This window comes from Rhinolophus hipposideros (genome assembly GCF_964194185.1).
Source record: "Rhinolophus hipposideros genome assembly, chromosome: 1".
NCBI lineage: Eukaryota > Metazoa > Chordata > Mammalia > Chiroptera > Rhinolophidae > Rhinolophus > Rhinolophus hipposideros.
In genome coordinates this window covers 11,548,491-11,566,795 of record NC_138047.1, presented here as the reverse complement: position 1 = coordinate 11,566,795, position 18,305 = coordinate 11,548,491, and the positions used below count along the sequence as shown (strand labels likewise).

Here is an 18,305-nt window from a genome sequence, read left to right as displayed (position 1 = left end):
TTCATTTGATAATTAAAAATAATAATTTGAGGTCTAGTTATCTTCATTCAAAACGCATAAAATAAGTTACAGTTCTAGAATGTCATAATTCAGCCAACATTGATGAGCAGAATGAGAGGACCAAGGAAGCCAGTTGTTTAAAATAAAAATAATTCTGTACTAGTGAGTCAGGATCTGTGAGTTAAAGTCCTTGGCACTGCTTCTCTCTAGCTGTGTGTCTTTAGACCAATAACTAACCCTCTCTGGTCTATGTTTCTTTATCAGTAAAAGGAGGGCAGAGAGATGGTTTATTTCTGAGTCACTTCCTTCTCCCACTATCTATGACTCAAACTGAGTCCTACCTAACTTTATTCTAATCTTTGCAGACTGCTCATGTCAGCTTATTGCAAAATCAACCTCAGTGTAGAGAACATATTAATATCCTTATATAGAAACGACTGCAAATGCTGGTTACAGAGCTCCTCCTTTCACTTGTCAGCTCCTTTTCGCCTGGTACATGGTCTCCGATAGCATCTGGTCTCATGGTACTTGCCCCAGTCTGCTCCTCCCTATCCTGCCTTCTCTGTCCTTTATCAGTGGCAGCATCAGCGTCTTGGCTGTCCCTGGACTAGACTGGATAGTGCCACATCCCCCAGCCTGGGCTGGTGTCACTTTGTTGTTGTCCATGGTGACCCCCACCTACATTGAGGCCCAGGCGTTTGTTTTCACCTTTCTCACTCCTCTCTTGAATGGATTTCAATTAAGCAACAAGTATGGGTCAAGGCTCTAAGAAAGGACATGGTACATGTCACCAAAAGGACTGTGCACCAGACTCAGTCCACCCGGCCAGGGCTGTAGCTTCCATTCTAAAAAAAAAGTCAGAGAAAGGGAATTATACATTTTCTAATGGCAAGGTTTGACAGCTTAGAGGAGTTAATTGGCTTTGGGAAGAAAATAACTTGGCTTAGTAGTCTTCTTCTCATAAAATTTGACTGCTAACTCAGGATGCAAGCCTGAAACTGAAAAAAGGGGACCATCAGAATTCAAAAAAAAAAAAAATTCTGAAGAAGAGGAGCAGAAATTGTGAGGCACAGTGTAAGTAAAAACTTCAAGGCAAATAAGACAGATTGCTTTGAAAGTGAAGGAGATTTTCACTGTCACTTGACTGACACAAAAGAAAACAGTTTGACAAGCTTTTATTGAGTCCCAGCTGTGTACCAGGCTCTGTGCTAAGAATCAGAGCTATGAATTAGTCACAGTCTCTATCTTCAACAAGTTTATAATCGGATAAAAGAAGCATACACTTAGCATAATTTCAGTAAAATGTAGTCAGTTTCATGATAAGACGCAGAGAATGTTACAGAAACATGAAGTCATGGTGGTTGGTCTACTGGAAGATTCTACGAAGGGATTGCGTGTAAAGAGTGGGGGAAAGAACAGTGAACTGGAATTAAAGTATGAAAATAACATGGAATGAGGGGCACCTAATGCGGAATTTGGGTTGGCTGGAAACTGTGTGAGAGAAAAGTAGCTGGAAATGAAGGTGCAGAGGCAGCAGAAGATGCAGGACCTTCTTCTTTTCATGCCATGGTAAGGAGCTGGAACTTTATCTTCAAGGGTGTAGGGGCCATTGAAGGATGTTAACTGGGGACATAAGATGATATGACAGACTGCTGGAAGGATCACTGTGCCAGCTGTGCGGAAGATGGATCGGCGAGGGGCCAGACCAGGGGCACCAGAGGCTCAGCCTGTGCATTGACCAGGTCTGTGAGTCTGGGTGTGACCTTGAGCCTGAGGACGGGCAAATCCCGTTTTTAATGTTCCAAGAAGGCATGTTTTTGGTAATTAATTCAATATATTAATGATTTTGGAACCAAGTACCTAGTGTTTTCTTTCAGCTTTTAAGTTCTGCCTATACATCCTTTTTCCTGTAATATTTTGTTTTTTAAGAACAGTTTTAGGTTCACAGCAAAACTGAGTGGAAGGTACAGAGATCCCATATACGCCCTGTCTCCCCACATACACAGCCTCCCCACTATCACCATTTTTGCCCCAGAGCGGTACATGTGTTACAGTTGATGAGCATACATTGACACATTATTATCACCGCAAGTTCAGAGTTCACATTAGGGTTCACTCTCAGTGTTACACTTTGTTTGTCTTTGGACAGATTTGTAATGTCGTGCACCCACTGTTATAATATCATCCGGAGTAGTTTCACTGCCCTCAAATTCGTCTCTACCACCTATTCATCCTGCCCTCCCCTGTAACTCCAGGCAACCACTGATCTTTTACTGTCTCTATATTTTGCCTTTTCCAGCATGTCGTGTAATTGGAATCACATAGTAGGCCTTTTCATAATCGCTTATTTCACTTAGTTCTATGCATTTCTGGTTCCTTCATGTCTTTCCCTAGCTTGACAATTCATTTCTTTTTAATGTGAAATAATAGTCCATTGTCTGCATGGACCACAGCTTATTTATTCAGTGACCTACTAAGAGACATCTTGGTTACTTCAAATTTTGACAATTGTGAATAAAGCTGCTACAAACATCTGTGTGCAGAAGTTTGTGTGGCTATAAGTTTTCATCTCCTTTGGGTAAATACCAAGGACCTTGATTTCTGACTCATATGATAAGAATATGTTTAGTTTTGTAAGAAACTACCAAACTGTCTTCAATATGGCTATACTAGTTTGTATTCTTACCACCAATGAATGTGAGTTCCTGTTGCTCCACATACTCAATCAACATTTGGTGTTGTCAGTTGGAGTTGGGATTTGGCCATTCTAATATTTAAGTGTGTAATGATATCTCATTGTGGTTTTAATTTGCACCTTCCTGATGACATATATGGAGCAGCTTTTCATGTGCTTATTTGCCATCTGTATATTTGCTTTGGTGAGGTGTCAAAATCTCTGGCCCGTTTTTTACTTTTTTTTTTATAGTTGAGCTTTAAAAGTTCGTTATATATTTTGGGTAACAGTCCTTTATCAGAAATGTCTTTTGCAAATATTTTCTCCCAGTCTATGCCTTGTCTTATCCTCTTTACACATCTTTTCATTCACTTTGTTAATCTAACAATCTTTGTGTAAGAATAGAAACAACTTTCAGTCAACTTTATTCACTGAACTCATAACCTTAAACAGACATAATTAATTAAATTCTTTTGAAAATCTGAACCTATGGAAAAATTCAGTACATCTCTGTCTTTCAAACATTCGAAATGACTCACACAGCAGCAGGCTTACAAAGATTGGTGGGCACTTTCTAAACTTTCTAATCATTTAACTAAATCTTCTTAAGCATTAAACTTATTAGTCAGGAAAAATCTAATAATTCAAAATTATAATGTAGTAGATCAAGTTACCTTATACATTTCAGTATGACTTGCAATCAAATTCTGTGACTTTTCAAATTAAAAGCATGTGTATTACCAGATACACATTTAAATTTAAGTCACAAGACTAATTGTCAGATTTTCTACTTCATGTCTCATATTATCTCTAAAATTGTAAACATTTAAGAATTAACACTGATTATCACAAGATTACACATCTTATTTGTAAATTTAATGAAAAAGCATTGCTACACTGTATTCGTTTACTAGGACTGCAATAACAAAGTACCACAGGCTTAAACAACAGAATTTGTTTCTTCACAATTCTTGAGGCTGGAAGTCAGAGCAAGGTCGGATCCTTCCGAGGGCTGTGAGGGAGAATCTGTTCCGTGCCTCCCTCCCAGCTTCGGGTAGTTCCCTGACACTCATTGGAGTTTCTTGGATTGTATCACCCCAATTTCTGTCTTCTTCTTGACATGGTGTTTTTCGTGTGTGTGTGTGTCTTCACATGATGTTCTTTTAAAAGGACTCTAGTCATGATTGGATTAGGGGCCTACCCTACTCCAGTATAACCTCATCTTAACTAATTATATTTGCAATGACCCTATGTCCAAATAAGGTCACATTCTGAGGTACTGGGCGTTAGGACTTTAACATAAGAATTTTGGGAGGGACACAGTTCAACCCATAACAGATACTGTAGATTTGATTTACTTGAACACCACTACATATTATATCCTATGTCCTAAAGTTGTGAGCTGAGGCTGAAAGTTCAGAGTCATTCTTCAGGACAGAGAATTTAAGACTGTCTCGGACCTAGGTCCTGCACATTTCTAGGACAGAGTCTGTCAATCTTGGCACTATTTACATTTGGGGCTGGATAATTCTTTTTGGGGGAGGGGGCTGGGGGCTGTCCTGTGCATTGTGGGATGTTTCGCACAATTTCTGGCCTCAACTCACTAGATGCCAGTAACACCCCAGCCCCATTTGTGACAACCAAAAAAAAATATCTCCAGACATTGCCAAATGTCCCCTCAGGAAAAAGTTGTCCCTGGCTGAGAACCACTGTTCCAGGATGATTAATTCAAACCATAAATCTGAATGTGTTCTCAGAGCTGTGCTCTCTCTATTGTTTTTAGTGGGGAACCACAGCCATACCTTCACTATTTTATTGGATTCAACTAATCCCTTTACCTTATGATTGAATTCTGCATTCTTTTTATACTTCCGGGCTCAAAGGCCATGGTTTTAAACTCATTATATTGGTAATACCCATATCAAGAAAAAAATATATTTCTGAAAAATTAAATTAGATATGAAATAGAATCAAAGTCATCAATCGCTGTTACACTTGAAAGTTCACAGAATCTTCTTTAGAAACTATACAAACTCTCCACTTATCTCATTTTCTCCTTAAAAATGTGCTTTTCCTCGAGTGTCAGAATTCAAAGCCAGTGGAATTGTTCTTATTTTCAGGTTTGTTCTTGGGCTAATATTATAACATGTTGAAATACAATTATTAGTCTTGAATTATATATCATTTTTACTTGAATATATATATTCTGTTTAATAATTTTAAAAAATATAATTCGACTGTTATTTTTCTGTCTTTTTATTACAAAGGTGCACTATTTCAGTTAGCTTGTGAATTGTGCTGGGCGCATTTAGGGAAATGTTCCATTTTACCTTCTGAGCCGGTTACACGTTGAGGCTGACAAAGCCATCCGAGAGGAAGGTGCTGTGTACGATAGCACAATGCTGCATGTCCCAAAGTCACTAACAAAGACACTTTTGGAATAGTATGTTTTATAAATCAGATACTGCCTGTATTTTATAAAGCGCCACAGAGTGGTCCTGCTTTCCCTGGACTTTTCACCACCAGGACATTTGCAATCTACTATAAAAAGCACACTTGCTCATTGATTACACAAACCTTTAGTCATTGCCGACCATGTGGAAGCCAGAGGGCTGGATATTAAATAGGGTCAGTGGACCAGCCACAGCTCCTCCTCTCCAGGTTCTTTAAGTCCAGCAGCAGAAATGAGAATGTTTTACATTTTTAAAAACTATGACAACAATGAGATACCACTGCACACCTATTAGAATGGCCACATCCAACACACTGGCACCCAATGCTGGTGAGGATTCATTCAATCAATATATTTGGATGTTCATTCAACATACCATGTTTCCCCAAAACTAAGACCTAGCCGGACAATCAGCTGTAATGCGTCTGTTGGAGCAAAAATTAATATAAGACCTGGTTTTATGTTACTATATAATATAAGACTGGGTCTTATTAAATATAAAATATAATATAATATATAATATAATACAATATATAATTAATATAATATAATTAATATATTATAATTAATATAACATAATATACCGGGTCTTATATTAATTTTTGCTCCAAAAGACGCATTAGAGCTCATTGTCCTGCTAGGTCTTATTTTCGGGGAAACAGTATATCTTATATATGAGTGAATAAATATCCCTGAAGATATATTTCAACTCCAGCTTTTATCTTGACTTAGAATGTTGGAGTGGATAAAATTATCATTCTTTGATAAGTGTAGGAGCTGGAATAAAATAACTGTAGCAAAAAAAAAAAAAAATAACAGGATTTTCTCGCTTTCCTGTTCCTCACTGCACCATGAACATAGTTGGAATGACACCTAAAATTACCACAGACTCGACAAAATGCCTTCAGTGACTCCAAGAAGAGTCGTGTGTGTGTGTGTGTGTGTGTGTGTGTGTGTGTGTGTGTGTGTGGTGTGTTTCTGAGTATATTTCAGTATACCTAATTAGGGATTTTATGTTAAAGAAGCAATTACTATAATCTCTATGCTATAGTCCAAAGTTCTTATGCCTGTTCTTAAATTACACATATCCTTTGATTTTATTGCTAGTATCTTTTGAGTTTTCTTCCTTAACTATCTTTTATCCACACATATACCTCACTTTGAAGATGGCCTCAAGGAAAATGAACATATGGAAACAACCACATTCTGAAGTTCTGAAGTTAAATTTCACATGGAGAAATTTCTCTGTGGCCTAATGAATTTAGCTATTTCTATGTTCTCTGAGGGGAGCTCCTCATTTCTATTTTTTATTCATATTTGCATTCATAAAATATTTTTAGTCACTCACAGGGTAATACACACCGTGTTTACATCTAAGATTAAAATAATGAGGCCATGCTTCCTTGGATCCTTGCCTACTTGGGTCCTTAGTCTGACATCATAGTCTGTAGGATGACCTACTACTTCTGAAGCCGAAGGATTCCTCCCCAGTCTGTCCCAAGTCATAATCACTGCCTTGCTATATTCAGCAGGAGAATGATACTAACATTCCAATGGTGTGTTTCAGCAACTTGGAAGTGTATACAGTATACTCGCTGCCATCTTGAATGTTGGAAACATTGAGTTTTCTTCTGTGGCAACTGAACACCAGCTTGACAAGAGCCACATTTCTAATCATGCTGCTCTGGAGAATTGTGAGTTCTGTTATCTTCCATTCAAAACTCAACTCTTAAAAGTCTAATGACGTACTGTGTCACATAAGGATAATATCATGATATACATTTTTATTTGTATATTTTTTCTAATTTATAGTTTCTCAGGAACAGAATGAGATGTTTTAGGGTAATTTCATAGGGCCAAATGCTAAACCATTCTGGTCTGGACCTGTCCCCAGATCCCTATTATTTCCGTCCCACTGTGTCTCTGGAACCAGCTTGGTAATGCAATAGAACAAACGTCTGAGGTTGGCACGTCATTGTGGGCATGTACCTGGAAACCTGTTCTGATTTTTCATATAGTAAAACAAAAAAAATTTAGTTGGCACATAAGGTATTAGATGATGAGAAGTGGAAGGAATAACCAGAAAATGCAAATGATAAGATTCAAATCTCACCATCTGATTACAGTTAGATCAACAATCACCAGAATGAATAGCAATAGAGTTGCTATTGTTGAAGATATGGATATACTTAGAAACAACCAAACTGAAAAAGGATTTTGATGATTGAGAACCTATTTCTGTAGAGCAAGAGATAGTCATATAGATCACAAAAGGTTAATATTAATGAGAATATATTTAAAATTAATTAAAGCATTTTCTGGAATAGCCAGCCATAGAAAATAGAAATTACACTAATTTGCATTAAAGTTACATATAATTAAACTTACAAGGAATTATTTCCAAATCAAGAGCATTGTATAGGTGCATTGTTTCAATCAGAAACCAGTTCTGTTCATTCTATCCCATAAATATCTTTCAAATATGACCACTTCTCCTGATCTCCGTCACCATTCTCATCCAAGACAATATTATCTCTCAGTTGTCCCCCAGTTATTCATCCCACATCAATTCTTGAACTTTCCCAGACCATTTTCCACAGTTCATTCAGAAATCATTTAACACATGTATCGGTGGGTTCTCCCAATCTCCTTCTCCCCCTCTCTGTCCCAGTCCCTTTCCCCTGTCCCCACCATTCCCTCTTTTTTTCCTCTCTTCCTCCTCTTTCCTTTCATCTGATATCTCCCTGTCCCTGTCCTCCTCCCACTATCTTCCCACTTAAATTTCTTGTTAGCTTCCAATTCCTTCTGAATGAAGACCGTCAAGACTAGAATTTTGTTTTACAAAGTATTGTACTTAGCAATATAGCCTCAAGTGAAATGTATGGCATGTAGTAGACATTAAATATATGTGAAATGAATGAACAAGGTAGGGTATAAATAGACATACCAATCAATGGAAGACACTCTTCAAAAACAGATCCAAGTAGAATTTCCAGAAGTGGCATTACAAATCACTAGGGAATCAATGTTGTAGGGACCACCAACTGGCTAACCATGTGGGGGAGGGGCTTATGAATACTTATTTGCCATTATACCAAATGAATGCCAAACATGTATCAATTTAAGGGCAAAAATCATAAAAGTACAAGAAAAATGCATTTATATAATCCTGAGCTGAGAAAAGACTTCAAGAACTTTATGTGCAGAAAACCAAAAACAAATGATTTTTAAATGGATATTTGACTCCATAAAAATTAGAACTCTTTTATACTAAAAAAAAAAAAAGGAAAAAGAAATTGCAATGCAAATGAAAAAACAGGGAAAATATTTGCAATATATACGAGGTCTGACAATTAAGTTCACAAACTCGTCGTAGAAAAAGTGCTACATACCTCATTGCTGAATATCACTATGGTCACCTTTGAAGTACTCCCTTTGGGAAGCTATGCACCGATGCCAGTGCCTAGTCCACCCTTCAAAGCAATTTTTGGAGCTGTTTTTCTGGAATGGCCATCAGAGCTATCGTCATATTACCCTTGATGTCCTGAATGTCATCAAAATGTCTTCCTTGCAATATTTCCTTTGTCTTCTAGTTAAGAAAGCAGTCATTGGGGGCCAGGTCAGGTGAGTAGGGAGGGTGTTCCAATACAATTATTTGTTTACTGGCTAAACACTCGCTCACAGACAGTGCTGTGTGAGCTGGTGCATTGTAGTGATGCAAGAGCCATGAATTGTTGACAAAAAGTTCAGGTCATCTAACTTTTTCACGCAGCCTTTTTAGCACTTCTGAATAGTAAACTTGATTAATTGTTTGTTCAGTTAGTACAAATTCATAATGAATAATCCCTCTGATATCAAAAAGTTAGCAACATCATTGCAACAAGTTTGCAAACTTAATTGTCAGAACTCATATATCAAAGCATTATTTTCTTTAAGTAATAAAAATCTCTGATAAATTGATTAGGAAAAGATGAACACATCAAAGAAACAAGGCAGTTTACAAACTAAGAATCACCAATAAAAATATGAACAGAAGAAAGTATTCAGCTTGACTAGGAATCAACTAAAAACAAATTGAAAGAAAGAGGCATTTTTCCTGTCGAATTGGCCATTTAAAAAAATAATAAATAAGTGTCCATTTAATTGTGTTGAAATTATTGGTCTTTCATTTAGCTGTAGGAGTGTAATTGCTTCCAAGTTTTTGAGGAGTAGCTAAATAGTAAATATCAAAGGCTTAAAGAGCAGCTAAATAGTATATATCAAAGGCTTGAATATATTTGTATACTTTGAACTAATTGCTGAATTTAAGAAATCTATGCTACAAAAATAATTCAAAACAAGAACACAGTTTCATGTCCAAAATATTTATATCAGCATTCTTTACAATTATGAACACATGGAGATAACTAAACATCCAACAATTTAAAAATTATTGATATATGTCAGAATATGTAGCTTAAAATTATATTTATAAACAATACTCAAATCAGAAATGCTTAAGATGTTATATTTAGATAAAATGTGAGGGGGCCGGGCGGCTCAGTTGGTTGGAGCGCTGTGCTCCTAACGCCAAGGTCGCTGGTTGATTCCCACCTGGGCCAGTGAGCTGCACCCTCTACAGCTAAGAACAATGACTGGGTGCCAACCAAAGGTCGGCGACCGACTACCTCAGCTGGGGGAGTGCAATGCTCATAATACCAACATAGACCAGGCAGCTGTGTCCTCCACAACTAGACTGAGAAACAACGGCTTGAACCGGAGTTTGGGGGGTGGGGAAAGGGAAGAGGGGACAAAGATAAAAATGTGTGTGCAGAATAATGGCAATAAAATGCCTAGAAAGAAAGAAATGCAGAATGTTAACTTAGAAGAAGGTGAGATTTCTGCTGAGACTGTATTACTTCTAGAATATGAACAAAATATTTTGTTTAAATAAGGCCCAACAATCTTAGCCACATATGAAGAAATACTTTGTCCCTAATGCTCAAAGTAAATTACGTATGTTCAAAATACTTTAAAAGGAAATTGATTTGAAAACTTAGCCTCTCTGTCATGTAGTAGTTTGAGTTAAAGATATTTATTATATTAAAAAATGAGTTTTATTCACCGAGGTTAAGTATTAATTTTAAATTCCCCATGATGTTGAATTATCATTAACTATTAAATAATTGTTTGGACATCAAGTTCTAACAAAATTTAGTAATTGAAATATGAAACTGAAAAGTAGTATGATAAAAGGTATTTGAATGTCAGAATAGGCTTATGTTCTTTGGGTCGTATCTGAATGTCTTTTTATGTTCTTTTACATTGCAAAAGGTACATAAAATACATTTGTTTGGGTACATCCCTGAAGTCTAGGTAACCTTACAATTAATTTCTGCATTTCAAAAATGTGTATATTAATATTGGAATCCAAAGTATACCAAGTCTATTCATGATCTTTTAAATTATTTAACATAATTCAGTGCGATCATGTTGGTATCGTATAAACAACTGCTCAGTGTGTACAGATGTTTCACTCCGCCAGCCAGTTCGGTTTGGGCTGTGCTATATTTTACAGCAGCCCGCGTTTGACCAGTCGAGATAAATAGAGAAAGATGATCAAGAAGAGACATAGAGATACTGTTGAACAGTAACTTATTTTTACATCATAAAATCTTCTTATATTTATTTCACGTTATTTGAAGATGGTCAATTAAGACATTTTTATTCTCTGGGAAGTTACTTCAGTGCTGTAATATCTTCTAACAACACATCTGTTTATTTTTTAGCTGCTTCTTTGCTTTGCATTCAGGCAGATGAGCTACAAGAAGCTCTCACCTCCCACTGTGTGGTCACTAGAGGAGAAACCATTATACGACGCAACACGGTGGAAAAAGCTACTGATGTCAGAGATGCTATGGCTAAAACTCTATATGGCCGTCTCTTTAGTTGGATAGTCAATCGCATTAACAGCTTGTTGAAGCATGACACATCACCAAGGTAAACATTTTTATAGAAATATTTTTTCCCAACTGTCAGGTGATGTAAATCTATTTTGTAATTTATTGATTTATATCTGAGTCCCTTTGAAGATGTTTCTAATTCGTATCATTTAATTTATCAAAGCTATAGTTCAGTAGACCTGCTTTATTTTTAATAGTATCACTTCGTTGTGTCAAGTAGCTATAATTTTTTAAATTGCTGGCACGTAAAAACTGTAGCAACGTGAATAAACATAATAGAAAGTGCATTTTTAAAGTGACATCTTACTATCAATTTGTGTGTCTTTTAATTAGAAGGTTTACTGGGAAATATATGCCATTTTATAATTGCATAAAATGTCAGTTTAGCAGTTTTTGTTTTTGTTTTGAGGGTTTGAATTAAATCTTGAAAGCAAAGGAGAACTTTTCATATTTTAACTCTCATTATAATCTCTTAAAGGTAGGTATTATGGCTTCCACTGAAATGTGGGTGAGAAGTGCTCTAAATAACTAGTAAATGGTAGATCTGAGCAATAATGTTATCTCACCATAACTCTCTGCTCTACCTAATACCTCATCATAGAAATAAAAACAATTGCAGCCACCATTACCTGAGTGTTCTCTATGTGCCGGGGATTGTGCATAGATATGTCTTTACATTTACACCTAAAGTTTGTTCTGCCATAAATTATACAATCTTTAGAAATTAGTGTATGAAAAGAATATGAATGCCTACCTACGATGACCTCGTGCGCACTTTCTTAAACATAAAAGACCACTGATACACATTTCAGGCATGCTATTCATTGTTGTTTTTCCACTAAAATATACACCGTATTGTAATATTATCCAGTCAAAATTATCCACTCAAAATTGCTTCTTTACCTCTCTGCTCAACTGTACCCTGTATGACTGGATCTGCCAATCACAATTCAATTATAATTGTCAGATAGTTTGTATGTTCATGTGTGGCTGTCTGTATGATGCCAAGCTTTCAGATGAAAACAGAAACTTTCGAGAATTTTTCAATATCTGTATATTCCACAGAATGTAAGCTTACATTCTTTCTAACATATTGTTATTCAAGTTAAACATTTATCTCAGTGAGACCCTTTGGGACAAAAAGATGGTAAAAGAGTAATCATTTTGAGTGGACCAGCATAAAATGAATTTAGTCATTTTGCCTCATATCATCACATAAAATTACACTTACTATTCAAAATAGGAACTTTCAGTAGGATAGCTTTCCTTTTGTCAATCCATCATATATTCAAAATGTTCTGTAAACTTCACGTTCTAAATTCAGTCCAGGCCTCCCCATTAGGGAGCGTCCTTCCTCAGCTCACAGCATGCAGTCGCTAGCTGTCCTTTCCAAATGGCTGCCTCACACAACACTAAGATTAACACAGATTATGTAAATGGTGAACACAAAGAGAAGTATTTGTACTTTCTTTTTTAAATGCACATGAAAATAACTTGGCAGTGTATATATTTATTAGGGGAGGGGAAGACTTTTTGACAAAGTAACCTTTAGGGAACAGAGGTAACCATTCTGAAGGAGAATGAGAACGTGCATTTGGAATAGGTAATTATAATATAGTATTTAATTGTATGTTAAAGTATTTAATTATGAAATAAATCCACATATATTTATATCTTCAGGTTGCCATTTGTTCTATATTAAAAAATTGCGAGCGAATAACCCAACAATAAATAAGGATTCTTTAAAGTAATTAAAATATTTTTAGCAAGATGTTTCATTGTTGTCCTAAAATTAAAGGCTAATTATACTCTTTCACAGAATTCGTGCTTTTCTGTATGTTTTTATTGGGCATATTTTTGCTACATTCTGAGAGCTAGCCAGGTTTTCCCTATGAATCTTGACTCACTCAGGGCTGTGATCTTGTGCTCATAAACCCATAGGAAAAAAGTTTCTTTTGTTTAAGTATATAAGGTAGTATAGAAGTGGTTTGTGTAGTATAAGGAAACTATTGACCATTTACATATTAAAATTGATGCTACCTAATTTATCTTTATGTCCTCTGGAAGGAAACTTTTTCAATTAAAACTTTCACTGTGTGTATGCTGATAGTAGCTTCTTAGCTAAATCACAAAAGCATACTCTGAGATACTCTGCTTTCCATTATCCCTTAAGAAAATAAATAAGACCTCAAAATAATGTCTCTAATTTTCCAGTGGGAATGGTGATGAGCTGAGCATTGGCATTTTGGATATATTTGGCTTTGAAAATTTCAAAAAAAATTCCTTTGAGCAGCTGTGCATTAACATTGCAAATGAACAAATTCAGTATTATTTCAATCAGCACGTGTTTGCGTGGGAACAGGTAAGTCTGTGTGCTCTAAAGATGCATGCATGTGTAAATTCTATGCAGAATTATACTAATGAAGCAGGACCTGAAGTTGACTGATAGATTTAAAGCCTTAAACATTTAATAAAGCCAAAAAAACCCAGATGTTTTCCTCCATTTTCATAGTAAAAACAACCAAAAAACCCCCAAAAAACTAGTATGAATTAAGTGTCTTAATATGTGATGTTGGATGTCCTCCATCAAAAATCACTGCACCCTTCTCCAAAACTCAGCAAACCTGAGCCCTTACAAACAAAGAAGTTTCCTTTGGAAATTTAAGTAAGCAGATATGTCCAACTATTCCTCTTTCTGTCTACTGCATTGCTGAAATTCTGTTTGAAATTTCAATATCCATCTAAAATGTATTAAACTTCAAAATTCTGGTAACTAGGCAACAGAACACAAGATAATGGGTTTGATGCAAATGCCATGAAACGGTAATTTTGTCAGGATACAATGAGTAATTTATGATTCAGCTTCAAAAATATTCTTTCTTAGAGATAAATCAGAGACTTACTTAAATTGCATTTGGAAAAATCTGTAGTATTAAGACTATTTAAAATATTTTATCAAGTCTAAAAGAAATAGTCATATTCAATATGTTTTTTGTCTCCTTTAAATAATATTAAATTGTTTTGTGCTTACTAATTACAACTGAAGTTTTTAATTTAAATTTGAGATTAATTAGAACCTCTTTTGATTCAAAATATTTAGGCTTATTAAGAATTAACTTTGAAATTGCATTTTGAAAACAGAAATCACAAAAGAAAATGTTAACCTCTTTACATTTCTTAGGCCAAAAGACAAAGGACATAAATTTAAGATTTTATCTATGTTTGCCCAACTCTCATCTACCCCAGGATTTTATTCCATCTGATATCTATTGTGTGTCTTTCTTTCCCCACCCTTTCTTGTCTATTCCTCTACTCCTTTCATCATTGCCCTCCCTCAGCCTCCATATATGATAAAATCTCTTTAAAGTCTTTAAAAACAAAAGTGCTGCTCCAGGCTGCTTATCTCTGTAGCTGTGGTCTTTCCTGTCTCCTCCCTTCACAGCCAATCTCCTTGAAAGCATCTTGGCAGTATTCATTGCACTGTATTGCTTTCTTCCCCACCTGGTACTTCGTGTTCCTAGCATCTGGCTCTGACTTTCCCCATTCTATCATAATGGCCCTTCCTAATCTCATCAGTCATTAGTATCAGACAAATTGTAGTTTCAACATTATTATCGTTTTCTGTAGTTTTCAACCCTATTAACACAGTCCTGTTTATGGAAAATCCCTCCTTTGTCATCCATAATACCATCTTTCAGTTTATCTTCCTCTTTGAGGTTTCTTCCTTTATTCTTCCTGCATCATCCCCTAAACCAATGGTTCTCAACCCTGGATGCATTTTAGAACCTTTTGACGATTATCGTAAAATTCCAGTAACCAGACCTTGTTCCAGACCAATTAAATCAAATCTCTTGGGATGAGACCCAGGCATCAATATTTCTTAAGGTTCCCGGTGTATTCCAATGTACAGCCAACGTTGAAAGGTACTGTTCTAAATGCTAGCTCCCCCAAAGAGTTCTCTTCTTGACCCTCTTTTCATACTCACTAGGAGAAACGATCTATTTCCATTATTTCAACTACCCCCTACAAGCAAGCGATGCGCAAATCCCTATCTTCAACCCATCTATCTCTCCAACCTCCAGGCCTCCTTTTAGGACAGTTTCCAGGACTTTGTCTAGAACTGAACTCATCATCTTTCCCTCTCACTTGTATTTATACCCAGTGAATGACATCTCTACCCACTTTCTCAAGCCAAAAAATGTTATGTTATATTTCATTTCTTATTACTGAAATCCATAAAATCACCGATATTTGTTCATCTTCTCTCCTCTATGCTGCAATAAAAATACTTGACAATACATTCTCTGGTTTACATTTTTGCCTTTCTCAGTAGGATGTAAATACCCTCAGGTCTCAATTGTGTCTCAATTCTTTTTGTATCTTCAGAGCCCGACATAGCAAGTGCTCAGTAAATATTTATTAAACTAAGGTCATCGTGCTTTAATGCCTCAGAGTGTTCACATAATCCATTCTAGCCAGGGACTGAAACAAGTACATTTTTTTGGGTTAAACTTTTTTATAGGAATCTATTAGGATTATCTACTTCTTGGGACCAGGTACATTTTCCTGTATTTCCCATCTGATTATTTAACATCTTGTGTTGGTAGACCTCTGCTTTTCTTCTCTTTTGGGAACTGAGGTTATAATCTGGTTTAATTGGAATTAGTGTTTAAGCCTTTCAGTAATTACTTGATTTTCACTTTTTATAGAATGTTACATTTTATAATTCACTTGATTGACAGTCTTGAATTTCATCCATGATCCTAATTCTTTTATCTTTGGGCTTGCTACAAATAAAACTGTTCTATAAGCCCTTAAAAAAATATCCTCAAGAGGATTTCAAGACAAAACAACTCAAAATTGCACCCCCAAATTAAAAATTTAACTAGGATCCAGAATTATACAAAGCACTTTGAGAAATTAAGGCCATTCCCAATCCTTTCAAGTATCTTCCTAGGGTAACTACCCAGGAACCTCTGCTTCATAATCTTAAGGACCAGACATTGGCAGCTGATGATCAGGGATGAAATGTGTGATCTGGTGGATACAGGATTAGTCAGTGATACTCTTGATTTTAATGTGTGGGTGTATGTTTGGTTTCTTTCTTTCACTGTCACTTCCCTGTGAAGGCAAAAAAATGTAACCGAGCAATGCTAACTAGCTATATGTATTAGCCATCGCAGATAAAGGGCACTTACACTGATTTCTGTAAATAAGAAACAGCTAGTAAGCCAAGTCATTATATAAAGTCATGGTCACACTTTTTTTAGTCGAATCTGACCACAGATTTGACCTAACTCAGAGCTCCAATGTTCAATCAAGTCTTCGTTGCTTATCAGTAAGACATACTGGTCTTGATTTCATGGACATACAAATGATCTGGCCGATATAAGCAAGACATAAGCCTCAGGCAGCACCTTCTCAGATGAAACAACTTCTGGTCCCACTTAAACCAACAAACATTATCTTTATTGACAGACCAACAACATTGGAACATAAATACAGGTTTGCTGAAAACGTTTCCTTATTTAACCCAAGTTCAGTTTACATGTAATATACACCTGGACACTCCAGCACAATTGGTGTTACGAAGGTATTTTGAATATCATTTCCCCATTACTTTCCATTAAAACAATAATCAATAGACCACAGAAAAACATTTTTAGTGAAAGAGTTTATGGCTGTGACCTAAATCATAGCTTGCTGGGTGGATAGTTTCATGTTTCTGGGAATGGTTGCCTCCAGCTGACCATTTGTATTACTTTGAACGTGTTCTTAAATCTGGGAACCCATTTTCACCTCACCAGCATTTATGCCTCCTTTCTCCTCATAACCTTCTTTTCTATGGACATAAATTGTATGCCTTGGAATTTCAACACCCAACTGAGAGTATCCTTTTTCCCCTTATTGTCTAGATATTTAGAATGTCTAAGACAGCTGGTCTGTGGTAGCGTTATTTTTCTACTAGTATATACTTCCTGAAAATTTTCTGGAGTTTGGTATTTCATAATATTTGAAGCTTCCTTACTTTTCCAACACTAGAAGAACCATTTCATATATATATTGACCTTCATAAAATATAAAGGAACAATTTATATCTGAAACAATAGTTTAAATGTTAAATGATAATCCAGGTCCCCACCCCTGCAAAGAGATGATGAGGAGTATAGTTATAATCTTTTACAATTCCAGACTCCAACTCTTCTAAATGAGTTGCAGCTGAAAAGTATATAATTTTTCTCTCAATGTTATTCATTCCACAAATAGAGTATTCATAGTTCAACCTTCAGTGTTACATTTGTATAGGGTTATTTTGATACACACTATTTACTTCCACCTTTTTCAAAAAGCTTTTAGTTAGCAGCTTAAAGGGCAGCAGACAAGTTATCCCATTTCTGATAAGGGAGGCATCTTTCTGCAAGAACCCCCACACTGAACCTCCACAGTAATTATATAGCCAAGATTTGGGGTGGGGGTTGTTCTGCTTTTGTTTTTTCATTTTCTGGTTTTCTTCATGTAAAAGAGAGCGCAACATTAATCAAGTGTGATAAAAAGCTTGAAATTCAAGCTTCAGGTTAGAGTCACGCTGGTGTTGTAGTGATGGCTTTTGCCCTTTGATTTAATTTTGGTATAATCATGGTATAGAACATGGAGAAAGAAATGAACCTTGTTCCCTATAAGTTTATGTTTTAAATCAAAAGGAATGCGCACCAACCGTGAGCATGATTTAAACTTGAACAAATGCCATTGTTCTGTAGGGCCATAGTAATACTACAGAGCATTCTTCTTGAAACCTGAAGATTCTCTACTTCTTTATGTGCTTATTTATACCTAGGATAAGCTTTCTTAACCATTAGTGCAGCTCATCTTTCTCGCTATTAACTGAAGTTTGTTTTTAAAGTGAGCTATTAATATTTGTTTCTGTACAAGGATAAGCTGTTACATATATCATTTCTGTATGTACCCACGGGTTTAGAATTAAAAGTCAGAAGTCATTTTAGAGGCAGGGAACTATTTTCAGTGCATAGTGAAAACAATAACTGCAATTATGGCTCTGGCTTCTCTGCCCGAAAGTGATGTGTAAGACTTTCATTTCCAGCTGTTCATATCCTAAAGATTAAAGCTTTTGACATTTTTGAATGTGGGCTCCCACACATAATTTGTGGCAATTACAAAGAACAAAAATTCATTCAAATACACAATGTCTATATTTTCAACTTTTTTACATTACAAAGTA

The 18,305-nt window shown here is 35.9% G+C and overlaps 1 protein-coding gene across 1 annotated transcript in view; it reads left to right on the top strand.

The window, feature by feature from the left end:
• Window positions 1–18,305, top strand: part of MYO3A (myosin IIIA) — a 203,225-nt gene that overhangs the window by 111,662 nt on the left and 73,258 nt on the right. The window contains exons 16-18 of the mRNA XM_081054812.1: window positions 6,694–6,820; window positions 10,895–11,105; window positions 13,283–13,430. Coding sequence (XP_080910938.1) covers window positions 6,694–6,820; window positions 10,895–11,105; window positions 13,283–13,430 — 486 coding nt within the window. The remainder of the gene's footprint in view (window positions 1–6,693; window positions 6,821–10,894; window positions 11,106–13,282; window positions 13,431–18,305) is intronic.